We start from the raw sequence: 14,566 nt of genomic DNA, 5'->3' as shown, positions 1-14,566 counted from the left end.
AATCACATCAGGTAAATGGGGTATCCATCCCCTCAAGCATTTATCTTTTGGTTTACAAACAATTCAATTAAACTGTTTTAGTTATTTTTAAATGTACAATTAAATTATTTTTCACTGCAGTCACCTTATTGTGCTAGTAAATACTAGGTGTTATTCATCCTTCCTAGCTATTTTTTGTACCCATTAACACTCTTCACTTCCCCACACACACGCCCTCACTACCCTTCCCAGCCTCTAGTAGCCATCCTTCTACTCTCTCTCTCTCTGAGTTATATTGTTTTCATTTTTAGCTCTCACAAATAAGTGAGAACATGTGAAGAGTGTCTTTCTGTGCCTAGCTTATTTTCTGTAACATATGATGTCCAGTTCCTTCCATGTTATCGCAAATGACTAAATCTCATTCTTTTTTGTGGTCGAATAGTACTCTGTTGTGTATATGCACCACATTTTCTTTATCCATTCATCTGTTTTTTTTTTTTTTTTTTTTTTGAGACGGAGTCTCGCTCTGTCGCCCGGGCTGGAGTGCAGTGGCCGGATCTCAGCTCACTGCAAGCTCCGCCTCCCAGGTTCACGCCATTCTCCTGCCTCAGCCTCCCGAGTAGCTGGGACTACAGGCGCCCGCCACCTCGCCCGGCTAGTTTTTTGTATTTTTAGTAGAGACGGGGTTTCACCGTGTTAGCCAGGATGGTCTTGATCTCCTGACCTCGTGATCCGCCCGTCTCAGCCTCCCAAAGTGCTGGGATTACAGGCTTGAGCCACCGCGCCCGGCTCCATTCATCTGTTGATGGGATATTTAGGTTGCTTCCAAATCTTGGCTATTGTGAATAGTACTGCAATGAATGTGGGAGTGCAGAGATCTCCACGATATGCTGATTTCCTTTCTTTTAGGTAGATACCTAGAGGTGGGATTGCTGGATCATAAGGTAGCTCTATTTTTATTTTTTTGAGGAACCTCCAAACTGTTCTCCATAGTGGTTGTACTAATTTACATTCCCACCAACAGTGTATGAGGATTTCCTTTTCTCCATATCCTCACCAGCATTTGTTATTTCCTGTCTTTTGGATAAAGGCCATTTTATTAGGTTGGTGCAAAAGTAATTGCGGTTTTTGCAACTGAAAGTGATGGCAAAACTGCAATTACTTTTTTACCAACCTAATAACTGAGCTGAGTTGATATCTCATTGTAGTTTTGATTCGAATTTCTCTGATTATCAATGACATTGAGCACCTTTTCATATGGCTCTTCACCATTTGTATATCTTCTTTTGAGGAATGTCTATTCACATCTTTTGCCCATTTGTCAAACACAGTATTAGATTTTTTCCTATAGAGTTATTTGAGCTCGTTATATATTCTGGTTATTTAGTCTCTTGTCAGGTAGGTGGTTTGCAAATACTTTCTCCCATTCTGTGGGTCGTCTTTTCATATTGTTGATTCCTTTGCTGTGCAGAAGCTTGTTAACTTGATGTGATGCCATTTGTCCATTTTTGCTTTGCTTGCCTGTATTTATGGCATATTATTCAAGAAATCTCTGCCCACTCTGATGTCTTGAAGAGTTTCCCTAATGTTTTCTTTTAGTAGTTTCACAGTTTCAAGTTTTAGATTTAAGTCTTTAATCCATTTGAATTTGATTTTTTGTATATAGTGAGAGATAGGGGTCTAGTTTCATTCTTTTGCATATGGATATCCAGTTTTCCCAGCACCATTTATTGAAGAGATTGTCCTTTCCCCAGTATATGTTCTTGGCACCTTTCCTGAAAATGAGTTCACTGTAAATGTATGGACTTATCTCCGGGTTCTCTATTCTTTTCCACTGATCTATGTGTCTTTTTTATGCCAGGACCATGCCATTTTGGTTACTATAGCTCTGTAGTATAATTTGAAGTCAGGTATTCCTTAGGAGATAGCTTTGGCTATTCTGGGTCTTTCCTGGTTCCATATAAATATTAGGATTTTTTAAAATTTCTGTGAATAATGTCTTTGTCATTTTGATAGGGATTGCATTGAATCTATAGATTGCTTTGGGTACTATGGACATTTCAACTATATTTATTCTTCCAATTCATATAGAATATCTTTCCATTTTTGTGTGTCTTTTTCAATTTCTTGTATCAATGTTTTATAGTTTTCATGTAGCAATCTTTTAGTACTTTTGTTAATTACTAGGTACTTTATTTCATTTGTAGCTATTGTAAATGGAATTACTTTCTTGATTTTTTTCAGATTGTTCACTGTTGGCATATAGAAATGTCACTGATTTTTGTACATTGATTTTGTAACCTGCAACTTTACTGAATTTATCAACTTTAAGAGTTTTCATTGGAGTGTTTAGGTTTCTCCAAATATAAGGTCATATCATCTGCAAACAAGATAATTTGACTTCCTCCTTTCCAATTTGGATGCCTTTTTATTTCTTTATCTTGTCTGTTTGTTCTGGCTAGGACTTCCAGTACTATGTTGAATAATAGTGGTGAAAGTGGGCATCCTTGTTATGTTCTGATCTTAGAGGACAGGCTTTCAGTTTTTCTCCATTCAGTATAATACTAGCTATGGGTTTGTCATATATGGCTTTTATTCTGTTGAGGTATGTTCCTTCTATACCCGTGTTTTTGAGGGTTTTTTGTCATAAAGGGATGTTTAATATTATCAAATGCTTTTTCAGCACAATTAAAATGATCATAAGGTTTTTGTTCTTCATTCTGTTGATGTGTCTCATTAATTGATGTGTGTATGTTGAACCATTCTTGCATCACTGGAATAAATTGCACTTGGTCATGATAAATGGTCTTCCATTTTGGTTTTGTTTCCACTTTTAAGTACAGGGGTACATGTGCAGATTTGATATATAGGTTAACTTGTGTCATGGGGGTTTGTTGTACAAATTATTTCATCACCCAGATATTAAGCCTAGTACCCATTAGGTTTTATTTTTTTTCTGATCTGTTCCTTCCTCCCACCCTCCACCCTCCACCCTCCAATAGGCCCTAGTGTCTGCTGTTTCCTTTTATGAGTCCATGTATTCTCTTCTTTTAGCTGCCACTTAAGTGAGAATGTGTGGTATTTGGTTTTCTGTTGCTGCATTAATTTGCTAGGGATAATGGCTTCTAGCGCCATTCATGTTCCTATAAAGGACATGATCTCATTCTTTTTTTTTTAAGTGACTTTATTTTATTTTAGTTACATAAATTACAAAATATCGCTAAGTGAAAATAAAATCAATAAAAATCATCCATGATACCACCCACTTTAACATTTATGTGTATAGCTTTTTATGCTCTATTTCTTCACTCATATAGATAAATATATTCATCAAAAAGAGGTTATTTCATATATTAGGTTGGTACAAAATTAATTGCGCTTTTTGCCATTGCTTTTAATATATTGTTTTGTAAGCTATTTTTATTTAACAATGTATTATGAATTTATTTCTATGACATTAAATATATTCTCTGTGTGTATGTGTGTCTTGTTTCTTATGACTAAAATTTTTTAAAATTAAGGTGTTATGTTGAGATGGTTGAAGATTCACCTGCCATTTTAATAAATAATACAGAGAGATTCTGTGTGCCCCTTACCAAGTTTCCCTTAATGATAACATCTTGTAAAACTATAGTACGATAAGAAAACCAGGACATTATTGACATTGATGCAGTCAGATACAGAAGATTTTCATCACTACACAGATCCGTGTTGCCCTTTTAAAGCCACATCCGCTTGTGTCTCACCCAATCCCTCAACCATTAATCTCTTCCGCTTTGATAATTTTATCATGTCAAGAATGCTATGTGGATGGAATAATACAGTATATCACCTTTTGGGGTTGTCTTTTTTCCCCACTCAGCATAATTCCCTGGAACTTCATCCAAGTTGTTGTGTGTATCAACAGTTCGATCCTTTTAATTGCTGAGTACTGCTCCATGATACTGATAGGCCACAATTGGCTTAATTATTCAGCTGTTGAAGGACATTTTGGTTGTCACCAGTTTGGGGTTATTACAAACAAGGCTGTATAAATCCTCTTTTACAGGTTTCTTTATGGACATAAGTTTTCATTTCTCTGAGATAAATGCCAAAGGGTCTAGTTGTTTGGTTGCGTAGCAGCTGCATGTTTAGATTTGTAAGAAATTGCCAAAGTGCTTTCCAGTGTGGTCATACTATTTTACATTAAACCCAGCAATATTTCTGTGCATTCTCACCAGCGTTTTGTGTTGTCACTATTTTTATCTTAACTATTTTGAAAGGTGTGTAGTGACATTTTATTGTTTAAATTTGCATTTCCCTAAAGGCTAATAAAATTGAACATTTTATGTGCTTATTTGTCATCTGTATGTGCAATGTCTGTTCATGTCATTTGCTCATTTTCTTTTTTCCTTTTTTATTTTAGAGTATTTAATTGGCAAATAAAAATTGTATATATTCAATGTATACAACACAATGATTTCGTTTCTTTTTTAAAAAAAAATATTTATTTTTCAATGGGTTTTTGGGGAATAGGTGATGTTTGGTTACGTGAATAAGATATATAGTAGTGACTTAAGAGATATTGGTGCACCCATCACCCAAGCAGTGTACACTGTACCCAATGTGTAGTCTTTTATCCCTCACTCCCCCACCCCTTTCTCTGAGTCTTCAAAGTCCATCGTATCATTCTTATGCCTTTGCGTCCTCATAGCTTAGCTCCCAATTATGAGTGAGAACATACCATGTTTGGTTTTCCATTCCTGAGTTACTTCACTTAGAATAATAGTCTCCAATTCCTTCCAGATTGCTGCAAATGCCATTATTTAGTTCCTTTTTATGGCTGAGTAGTATTCCATGGTGTGTGTGTGTGTGTGTACACACATATGTATGTGTGTGTATATATATACACATATGTGTGTGTGTATATATACACATATATGTGTGTGTATATATATCACATTTTCTTTTTTTATTATGCTTTCAGTTCTTGGATGCATGTGCAGAACATACAGGTTTGTTACCTAGGTATACATGTCCCATGGTGGTTTGCTGCACCCATCAACCCGTCATCTAGGTTTTGGGCTCCACATGCGTTAGGTAATGCTCTCCCTCTCATTTCCCCCGACTCCACAAAAGGCTCCATTGTGTGATGTTCCCCTCCCTGTGTCCATGTGTTCTCATTGTTCAACTCCCACTTATGAGTGAGAACTTGTGATGTTTGGTTTTCTGTTAGTTTGCTGAGAATGATGGTTTCCATCTTCATCCATGTCTCTGCAAAGGACATGAGCTCATTCTCTTTTATGGCTACATAGTATTCCATAGTGTATATGTGCCACATTTTCTTTGTCCACTCTATCACTGATGCCATTTGGGTTGGTTCCAACTCTTTGCTATTGTAAATAGTGCTGCAGTAAACATATGTGTGCATGTGCCTTTATAGTAGAATGATTTATAATCCCTTGGGTATATACCCAGTAATGGGATTGCTGGGTCAAATGGTATTTCTGATTCTAGATCCTTGAGGAATTGTCACACTGTCTTCCACAATGATTGAACTAATTTACCTTCCCACCAATAGTGTAAAAGCGTTCCTATTTCTCCACATCCTCTACAGCATCTGTTGTTTCCTGACTTTTTAATGATTGCCATTTTAACTGGTGTGAGATGTTGTCTCATTGTGGTTTTGATTTGCATTTCTCTAATGACCAGTGATGATGAGCTTTTATTCCTATGGTTGTTGGCCGCATAAATGTCTTCTTTTGAGAAGTTCATATTCTTTGCCCACTTTTTGATGGGGTTGTTTTTTTCTTGTAAATTTGTTTAAGTTCCTTGTAGATTCTGGATATTAGCACTTTGTCAGATGGATAGACTGCAAAATTTTTCTCCTATTCTGTAGGTTGCCTGCTCACTCTGATGACAGTTTCTTTTGCTGTGCAGAAGCTCTTTAGTTTAATTAGATCCCATTTGTCAATTTTGGCTTTTGTTGCCATTGCTTTTGGTGTTTTAGTCATGAAGTCTTTGCCCATGCCTATGTCCTGAATGGTATTGCCTAGGTTTTCTTCTAGGGTTTTTATGGTTTTAGGTCTTACGTTTAAGTTTTTAATCCATCTTAGTTAAGTTTTGTATAAGGTGTAAGGAAGGGGTCCAGATTCCGTTTTCTGCATATGGCTAGCCACTTTTCCCACCACCATTTATTAAATAGGGACTCTTTCCCCATTTCTTGTTTTTGTCAGGTTTGTCAAAGGTCAGATGGTTGTAGATGTGTGGTGTTATATCTGAGGCCTCTGTTCTGTTCCATTGGTCTATATATGTGTTTTGGTACCAGTACCATGCTGCTTTGGTTACTGTAGCCTTGTAGTATAGTTTGAAGTCAGGTAGCGTGATGTCTCCAGCTTGGGTTTTTTGTTTGTTTGTTTTTGTTTTTGCTTCAGATTGTCTTGGCTATACAAGCTCTTTATTGGTTCCATATGAAATTTAAAGTAGATTTTTTCGAATTCTGTGAAGAAAGGCAATGGTAGCTTGATGGGAATAGCATTGAATCTATAAATTACTTTGGGCAGTATGGCCATTTTCACGATATTGATTCTTCCTATCCATGAGCATGGAATGTTTTTCCATTTGTTGTGTCCTCTCTTATTTCCTTGAGCAGTAGTTTGTAGTTCTCCTCGAAGAAGTCCTTCACGTCCCTTGTAAGTTGTATTCCTAGGTATTTTATTCTCTTTGTAGCAATTGTGAACAGGAGTTCACTCATGATTTGACTGTCTATTATTGGTGTATAGAAATGCTTTTTGCACATTGATTTTGTGTCCTGAGACTTTGCTGAAGTTGCTTATCAGCTTAAGGAGTTTTTGGGAAAGAATGGTAGATCTCATGTAAATTTAAATTTTATATAATCCATGTTTTTAAAATTACATGTAACATGTATCACAAAGAGTTAATGTCTTTAATATACAAATAATTTTTCCAAACAATAAGAAAAAGTCATTACCTTCATAAAAAAATTAAAAACTGTCATGAACAAACAATTAGCAAAATAAGGAAACGGTCAATGGCCATATGGAAAGATACCTTTCAGAAAGGAAATTTGGTAAGAGCTATCAAAATGGGAAATGTGCATACATTTTACTCACCATTTTCATTTTAAAGATTAACCTTAAAGATATAATCTCAGAAGTGGAAGAAGCTATATGCCCAGAAATGTTTGTTTCTGAAGTACTTAGATTAGTAAAAATTTTGGAATATCTTAAATGTCTATCAATAGGAAAATTATATAAATTCTGATAATATATAAAATTTATTATTATTATGTACCCATCACAGTTGTAACTTTACATATAATGAAATTATTTGCTTCTGTATATCTCTCTGTCCATAGATGATGGAGTTCTTGAGATTGAGAATGTCCATGTTTGTCTCTAGCAACGAGCTCATTTCCTAGTAGGCACTCAATACATACTTATTGAACAAACAAATAAACTGTGGTCTCTCTTTATCTTAATAGGCTGGAAGTGATGGAGAGAGTATTGGAAACTGTCCCTTTTGCCAACGCCTTTTCATGATCCTCTGGCTTAAAGGAGTTAAATTTAATGTGACAACGGTTGACATGACCAGGTAAGAGAAATCAGGACATGTTAAATTCTAGGAATTGAGATTGGTACATACCAATAAAATATTGGTGTTTATTTAATGTGTACTTTATCTAGAGACCTAACTCTGCTTATTTTTAATAATCATAGAAAGCCTGAAGAACTGAAGGACTTAGCCCCAGGTACCAATCCTCCATTCCTGGTGTATAACAAGGAGTTGAAAACAGACTTCATTAAAATTGAGGAGTTTCTAGAACAGACCCTGGCTCCTCCAAGGTACAGCACTTACAGGATACTATTTTGCTGAAGATAATCTATTTTACTGGCTTGTTTATTGCAGATTGAGTATTCTTACCAATTTAAGTACTTTTGGATTTCTGGGCCTACATGTCAAATGACACACATGCATAAACATCCCCCTCCAACTTCAAATACAAAAGGATGATATGTATAATATTCCAAATAATGTTTAAAAGCTGCATAACATACATAACACAAGAAGGTAAGTTCTCGGTGGTCTAGAAATAGAGTAGGAACATATAGTAAGATAGGAGTAGGGAGTGGGGTACTAACACTATGTTATGCATAAGGATTGGTCATGACTGGTCCTTAACACCACTGATGAAATGAAAGAACATACCCAACACAAGGGTTAGTGGCCAGGAAATAGACTTCAAGCAGTTAACCAGAGGCCAGAACTGTACTGCCTACACTTGAATGACAACCGCACATCTCTGTCTACCCAGGATAGGTCTAGAAACAAGAAGCATGCTGTATTAATTTTCTATTGCTGTGTAACAAATTACCACAAACTTAGTATCTTAAAATAACATCTATTTATTATCTCACAGCTTCCATTGGTCAGTTGTCTGGGTATGACCTGCTGAGGTCCTCTGCTCAGGGTATCAAAAAGCTGCATTCAAAGTGTTGGTCAGGAACACAGTTATCATTTGGGGCCCAGGTGACTCTTCCATCTTCATTCAAGTTTTTGGCCGAATTCAGTTCCTTGAAGCTATATGACTGAAGTCTTAGGTTATTGGGTAGCTGTTTGTTGGGGTTGGCATTCAGTTACTAGAGGCTACCCCTCTGTATAGGCATTTCACAACATAGCTGATTGTTCTCTTCCTCTAAAACCCACGGGAGAATGTCTCTCTGATGGTTCACCTTCTTTTAAAATGTTTTTATCAGCACAAATTATGGGACACATATGAAATTCTATTATGTGTATGTAATGCATAGTGATAAAGTCAGGGTATCTATGGTGTCCATGACGCAAGTACAATACATTTTTGTAACTATAGTCACCCTACTCTTCTATCAAACATTGAATTAATTCCTTCTATCTTATTTATGTGTGTACTTTTTAACACACTTCTCTTCATCTTCCCTTCTCCTCCCAATCACCTTCCCCAGCCTCTGTTATCTATCTCTCCATTCTCTATCTTCATGTGATCAACTTTTTTAACTCCGACATATAGGTGAGAACATGCTATTTTTTTCTTTTTGTGCCTGGCTTATTTCAGTTGACATAACAATTCCAGTTCCATCCATGTTGTTCCAAATGACAAGATTTCATTCTCTTTTATGGCTGAATGCTATTTCATTGTGTATGTGTGCCACACTTTCTTTATCCATTTATCTGTTGATGGACACTTAGGTTGATTCCATACCTTGTCTATTGTGAATAATGCAACAATAAACATGAGAGTGCAGGTATCCCTTTGACATACTGATTTCTCATGCTTTGGGTAAATGCTAATTAGTGAGATTTTTGGATCTTAGGGTAGTGCAACTTTTGGTTTTTTCAGAAATCTCCATGCTGTTTTCCATAGTGGCTATATTTATATTCCCAAAAACAGTGTATAAGAGTTCCTTTTTCTCCACATCCTTGCCAACGTCTGTTAATTTTTTCGTCTTTTTAATAATAGCGATTCTGACTGAGGTGAGATGATATCTCATTTTGGTTTTGGTTTGCATTTCTCTGTTGATTAGTAAAGTTGAGCATTTCTTTGTGTACATTTTGGCCATGCCCTTTGCCCATATTTTATGAGATTTGTTTTATTGTTGAGTTGTTTGATTTCCTTGTATATTCTGGATATTAGTCCCCTGTTGAATAGTTTGCAAACATTTCCGCTCATTCAAAAGGTTGTCTCTTCACTCATTTCTTTTGCCGGGCAGAAGCTTTTTAGTTTAATTGAGTCCTATTTGTCTATTTTTGTTTCTATTGCGTGTGCTTTTGACAATCATAAATTATTTGTCTAGACCAATGTCCAGAAGAGTTTTCTCTAGGTTTTCTCTTTTTATTTTTATAGTTTTGAGTATTATGTTTAAGTCTTCAGTCCATTTTGAGTTGATTTTTGTATATAGTGAGAGATAAGGATCAAGTTTCATTCTTCTGCATATGGCTATCCAATTTTCCCAGTACCATTTATTGAAAAAGGTGTCCGTTCCCCAATGTTCTTGTGAAATTTGTCAAAGATAAGCTGGCATTAAATATGTGAATTTATTGCTAGGTTCTCTATTCTGACCATTGGTCTATGTGTCTGTTTTTATACCAATAACATGCTATTTTGGTTACTATAGCCTTGTAATATAGTTCAAAGTCAGGTACTGTGATGCCTCCAGCTTTGTTCTTTTGGCTTAGAATTGCTTTGGCTATATGGAATCTTTTTTGGTTACATGTGAATTTTAGTATTCTTTTTTTCTAATTCTGTGAAAAATGACATTGGTATTTTGACAGGGATTGCATTGAATCTGCAGGTTACTTTGGGAAAATTACAATGTTAACAATATTAATTTTTCTGAACCATGAGCATGAGATGTTTTTCCATATATTTTCCATTTTCAATTTCTTTCATTAGCATTTTGTAGTTTTCATTGTAAAGATCTTCTACCTCCTTGATTAAAATTATTCCCAGCTATTTTAATTTTTAGCTATTGTAAATGGAATTGCCGTCTTCATTTCTTTTGTGGGTAGATCATTATTGGTGTATAGATGCTACATGTTTTTTAGTGTTGATGTTTTTAACCTGGAACTTTACTGAATTTACTTATCAAATGTAAGAATTTTTTGATGGAGTTTTTAGGTTTTACCAGATACAAGATAATGGCACCAGTAAAAAGAAACAGTTTTACTTCCTTTTTTCCAATTTGGATGCCTTTTATTTCTTTCTCTTGGCTGATTGCAATACCTAGGACTTCCAATACTATGTTGAATAGGAGTGGTGAAAGTGGGCATCCTTGTTTTTTTCCATTTCTTGGAGGAAAGGCTTTCAACTTTTCCCTATTCAGCATGATATCAGCTGTGGGTTTATCATATATAGCCTTTATTATTTTGACATATTTTCCTTCTATGCCCCATTTGTTGAGAGGTTTTATTATGAAGGGGTATTGAATTTGATCAAATGCTTTTTCTGTATCTATTGAGATGATGATATGTTTTTTGTTCTTTAGTCTATTGATGTCATATATTGAGGTTATTGATTTGCACATGTTGAACCATTCTTGTATCACTGGTATAAATCCCACTTGATCATGGTGTATTATCTTTCTGATATGCTATTGGATTCAGTTTGCTAGTATTTTGTCGAGAGTTTTTGTATCTATGTTCATCAGAAATATTGGCCTGTAGTTTTCTTCTATGTGTGTGTTCTTGTCTGGTTTTTGTATCAGGATGGTGCTGGCTTCATAGAATGAGTTAAGGAGAGTTCTCTCCTCTTCCATTTTTTAGAATAGTTTCAGGAGAATTGGTATTAGTTCTTCTGGTAGAATTTGTCAGTGAATTCATCCAGTCCTGTGCTTTTCTTCATTTGAGAGACTTTATTACTGACTCAATCTTGCTACTCATTATTGGTCTGTTCATGTTTTCCATTTCTTCTCAATTCAGTCTCAATACATTGTACATTTCCTGGAATTTATCCATTTCCTCTAGGTTTATCAGTTTGTCAGCATACAGTTGTTCATAATGGTCTCTGGTGATCTTTTGTGTTTCTTACATGTATGACTTAATGTGTCATTTTTCATTTCTAATTTGTTTGTTTGGGTCTTCTACTTTTTTGGTTAGTCTATCTGGCAGTTTATCAATTTAACAAAAACCAACTTTTTGATTCGTAATGCTTTGTAGTTTTTAGTCCGCATTTCATTTAGTTCTGTTCTTTATTACTTCTTTTTTCTGCTAATTTGGTGTTTGGTTTGTTCTTGCTTTTCTAGCAGCTTCACATATATTATTAGATTAATTTGTCATTTCCTACTTTTTTGATGTAGGCATTTATTGCTATAAACTTCCCTCTTAATGCTGCTTTTGCTGTATCCCACAGGTTTACGTATGTTGTGTTTCAATTTTTGTTTGTTTCAAGAATTTTTTTTCTTCTTAAATTCTTTATTGGTCACTGGTTGTTCAGGAGCATGTTGGTTAATTTTTATGTATTTATGCAGTTTCTAAAGTTCCTCTTGGTGTTTATTTATAGTTGATTTCATTGTGGCCCTAGAATATCCTTGCTATGATTTTGATTTTGTTAAATTTATTGAGACATTTTGTGGACTAACATGTGGTCCATCCTGGAGAATATTCCATGTGCTGATGAATGTATATTCTTTAGTTGTTGGATAGAGTGTTCTGTAAATGTCTGTTTCATTCATTTGGTCTAAAGTCCAGTTTAAGTCTAATGTTTATTAGCTGATTTTCTGTCTAGATTATCTATCTAATGGTGACAGTGGGATGTTAAAGTTTCTGCCTATTATTGCAGTGCAGTCTGTCTCTACCTTTAGATCTAGTAATGCTTGCTTTATGAATCTGGATGCTCCAGTATTGGGTGCATATATATTTAGGATTGTTATATCTTTTTTGCTGGGTTGATCTCTTTGTCATTATATAATGATAGTCTTAGTCCTTGTTTCCACTTTTTTTGATTTAATGTCTGTTTTACCTTATATGATTATAGCTAATCCTGCTCACTTTTGGTTTCCATTTGTGTGAAATATCTTTATCAACCCCTTTCAGTCTGTATGTGTCTTTACTAGTGAGGTGAGTCTCTTGTAAGTAATATGCAGTTGGATTATGTTTTTTAAGTTTAGTCATCCAGTGTATGTCTTTTAAGTGGAATATTTAATCTGTTTATGTTTATATGTGAAGACTTATTTCTGTCATTTTGTCATTTTTTTTCTGATTGCTTTGTATATTCTTTTTTTTTTCTTTCTCTCTTATCATTTATCATTACAGTTTGGTGGTTTTGTGTACTGGTAACATTTGAGTCCTTTATTTTCTTTATATCCAGGCAAGAAGGATGGCCACTATTCTCACATTGGGAGCAGTGTGTAAGTGATTCAGCCTTTCCTTTCTTGTTGGACTCCTTACCCTTCAGAGAAATTCTACATATAGCATTTGGAATGACCTTTGGCTTGTACCCAGGAACTGACTTGGGCAGTACAGAATGTTTGGGACCATCTTTTCTTGGAGTGGCAGCTGTGTCTTTTGATTTCTGCCTTCCCTGGAAAGAGTCCTCCTGGCTGTCAGGAGAGCTTTCCCCTTCAGATTCATTGCCAGAGGAGCTGTCCGAAGTGCCTTTATTTTTCTGTTTCTCATCACCTCAACCATCTTCGCCATCATCTGAATCACCGTCACTGTCTAGAGCAGGGAGCTTGGGATCCAGAGTGGCCTCGTGCAGGGCTGTGTTTAATGGCAGATACCGCAGCGCATCTGGCGAGTACCTTTTAAAATATTCCTGGAACTGTCCGGGGATGAGAGCCGCTGGGTAAGAACTGACGTTTGTTCGCCCTGTTGGCAAAATTTCCTACTTCCCTTGAGGCAACTGGATAACGTGTATGCAAGTCAAAATAAGCTCTTCTTTCTTCCATGCGTTCCTGGTTTAAGTTGCTGCTTTTTTTTTTTTTTTGGCAGCTTTCTTTCTTATTTATTTATTTATTTATTTATTGAGACAGAGTCTCGGTCTGTCGCCCAGGCTGGAGTGCAGTGGCGCGATCTCGGCTCACTGCAAGCTCCGCCTCCCGGGTTCCCGCCATTCTCCTGCCTCAGCCTCCCGAGTAGCTGGGACTACAGGCAGCGCCATCACGCCCGGCTGATTGTTTTTGTATTTTTAGTGGAGACGGGGTTTCACCGTGTTAGCCAGCATTCCCCTTTAAAAGAGGCACAAGACAAGGATGCCCTTCTTACCACTCTTATTTAAAACAGTATTGGAAGTTCTAGCCAGAGCAATCAAGCAAGAGAAAGAAAGAAAGGGCATCCAAATACGAACATAGGAAGTCAAACTATCCCTGTTTGCAGACGACATGATTCTATATCTAGAAAACCGCATACTCGGCTGCACTCGGCATCGGAGCCAGGAGCTAGTGGCCGCCGCCATGTCCCACCAGACCCGCATCCAAGCAAGTGAAGATGTTAAAGAGATCTTGCCAGAGCCAGAAATGGAAAGTACAGACTTCTGAAAATATCTATTGAAAATGAGTAACTTGTGATTGGGTCATATAGTCAGGCTTCAGATTCCTGGGATAAGGATTATGATTCCTTTGTTTTACCCCTGTTGGAGGACAAACAACCGTGCTATATATTATTCAGGTAAGATTCTCAGAATGCCCAGGGACATGAATGAATATTCATTGCATGGTTTCCAGATCATTCTCATGTTCGTCAAAAAAGGTTGTATGCAGCAACAAGAGCAACTTTAACAGCCTTAGTAAATTATCTAAGGCTCTGTGAAGCCAAACATTTATGTTCAGATTGAAATTTAAAATAATATCATCCAAAAGGAAACAAAAAATGTTGAAAGAGTTTTAAAAATCAGGATTGACTTTTTTCTCCAAAACCATACTTTTATAGGCAAATTGTGTTCTTTGTCACTTCTGAATAAATATTCAGATTTAAAATTAAAGTCCTAGTGCTTAACAGGCTAACACAGATAAATACCTTAATAATCTCCTTTCAATTAATACTGTATTTCAAACCACATTTAACTGTCTTCTAATGCTTTGCATTTTCAGTTACAACCTAGAGAGATTTTGAGCCT

The 14,566-nt window shown here is 36.0% G+C and overlaps 2 protein-coding genes across 2 annotated transcripts in view; both read left to right on the top strand.

Annotated features, from left to right (window-relative positions):
* CMC4 (C-X9-C motif containing 4) overlaps positions 1–14,566 on the top strand; it is a 540,756-nt gene that overhangs the window by 297,418 nt on the left and 228,772 nt on the right. The gene's annotated exons all lie outside the window — the stretch shown is intronic.
* Positions 1–14,566, top strand: part of CLIC2 (chloride intracellular channel 2) — a 37,959-nt gene that overhangs the window by 5,133 nt on the left and 18,260 nt on the right. The window contains exons 2-3 of the mRNA XM_050775498.1: positions 7,463–7,572; positions 7,698–7,823. Coding sequence (XP_050631455.1) covers positions 7,463–7,572; positions 7,698–7,823 — 236 coding nt within the window. The remainder of the gene's footprint in view (positions 1–7,462; positions 7,573–7,697; positions 7,824–14,566) is intronic.

Source organism: Macaca thibetana, chromosome X (genome assembly GCF_024542745.1).
Source record: "Macaca thibetana thibetana isolate TM-01 chromosome X, ASM2454274v1, whole genome shotgun sequence".
In the NCBI taxonomy this organism is placed as follows: Eukaryota; Metazoa; Chordata; class Mammalia; order Primates; family Cercopithecidae; genus Macaca; species Macaca thibetana.
This window is presented reverse-complemented; position numbering and strand designations above follow the sequence as displayed.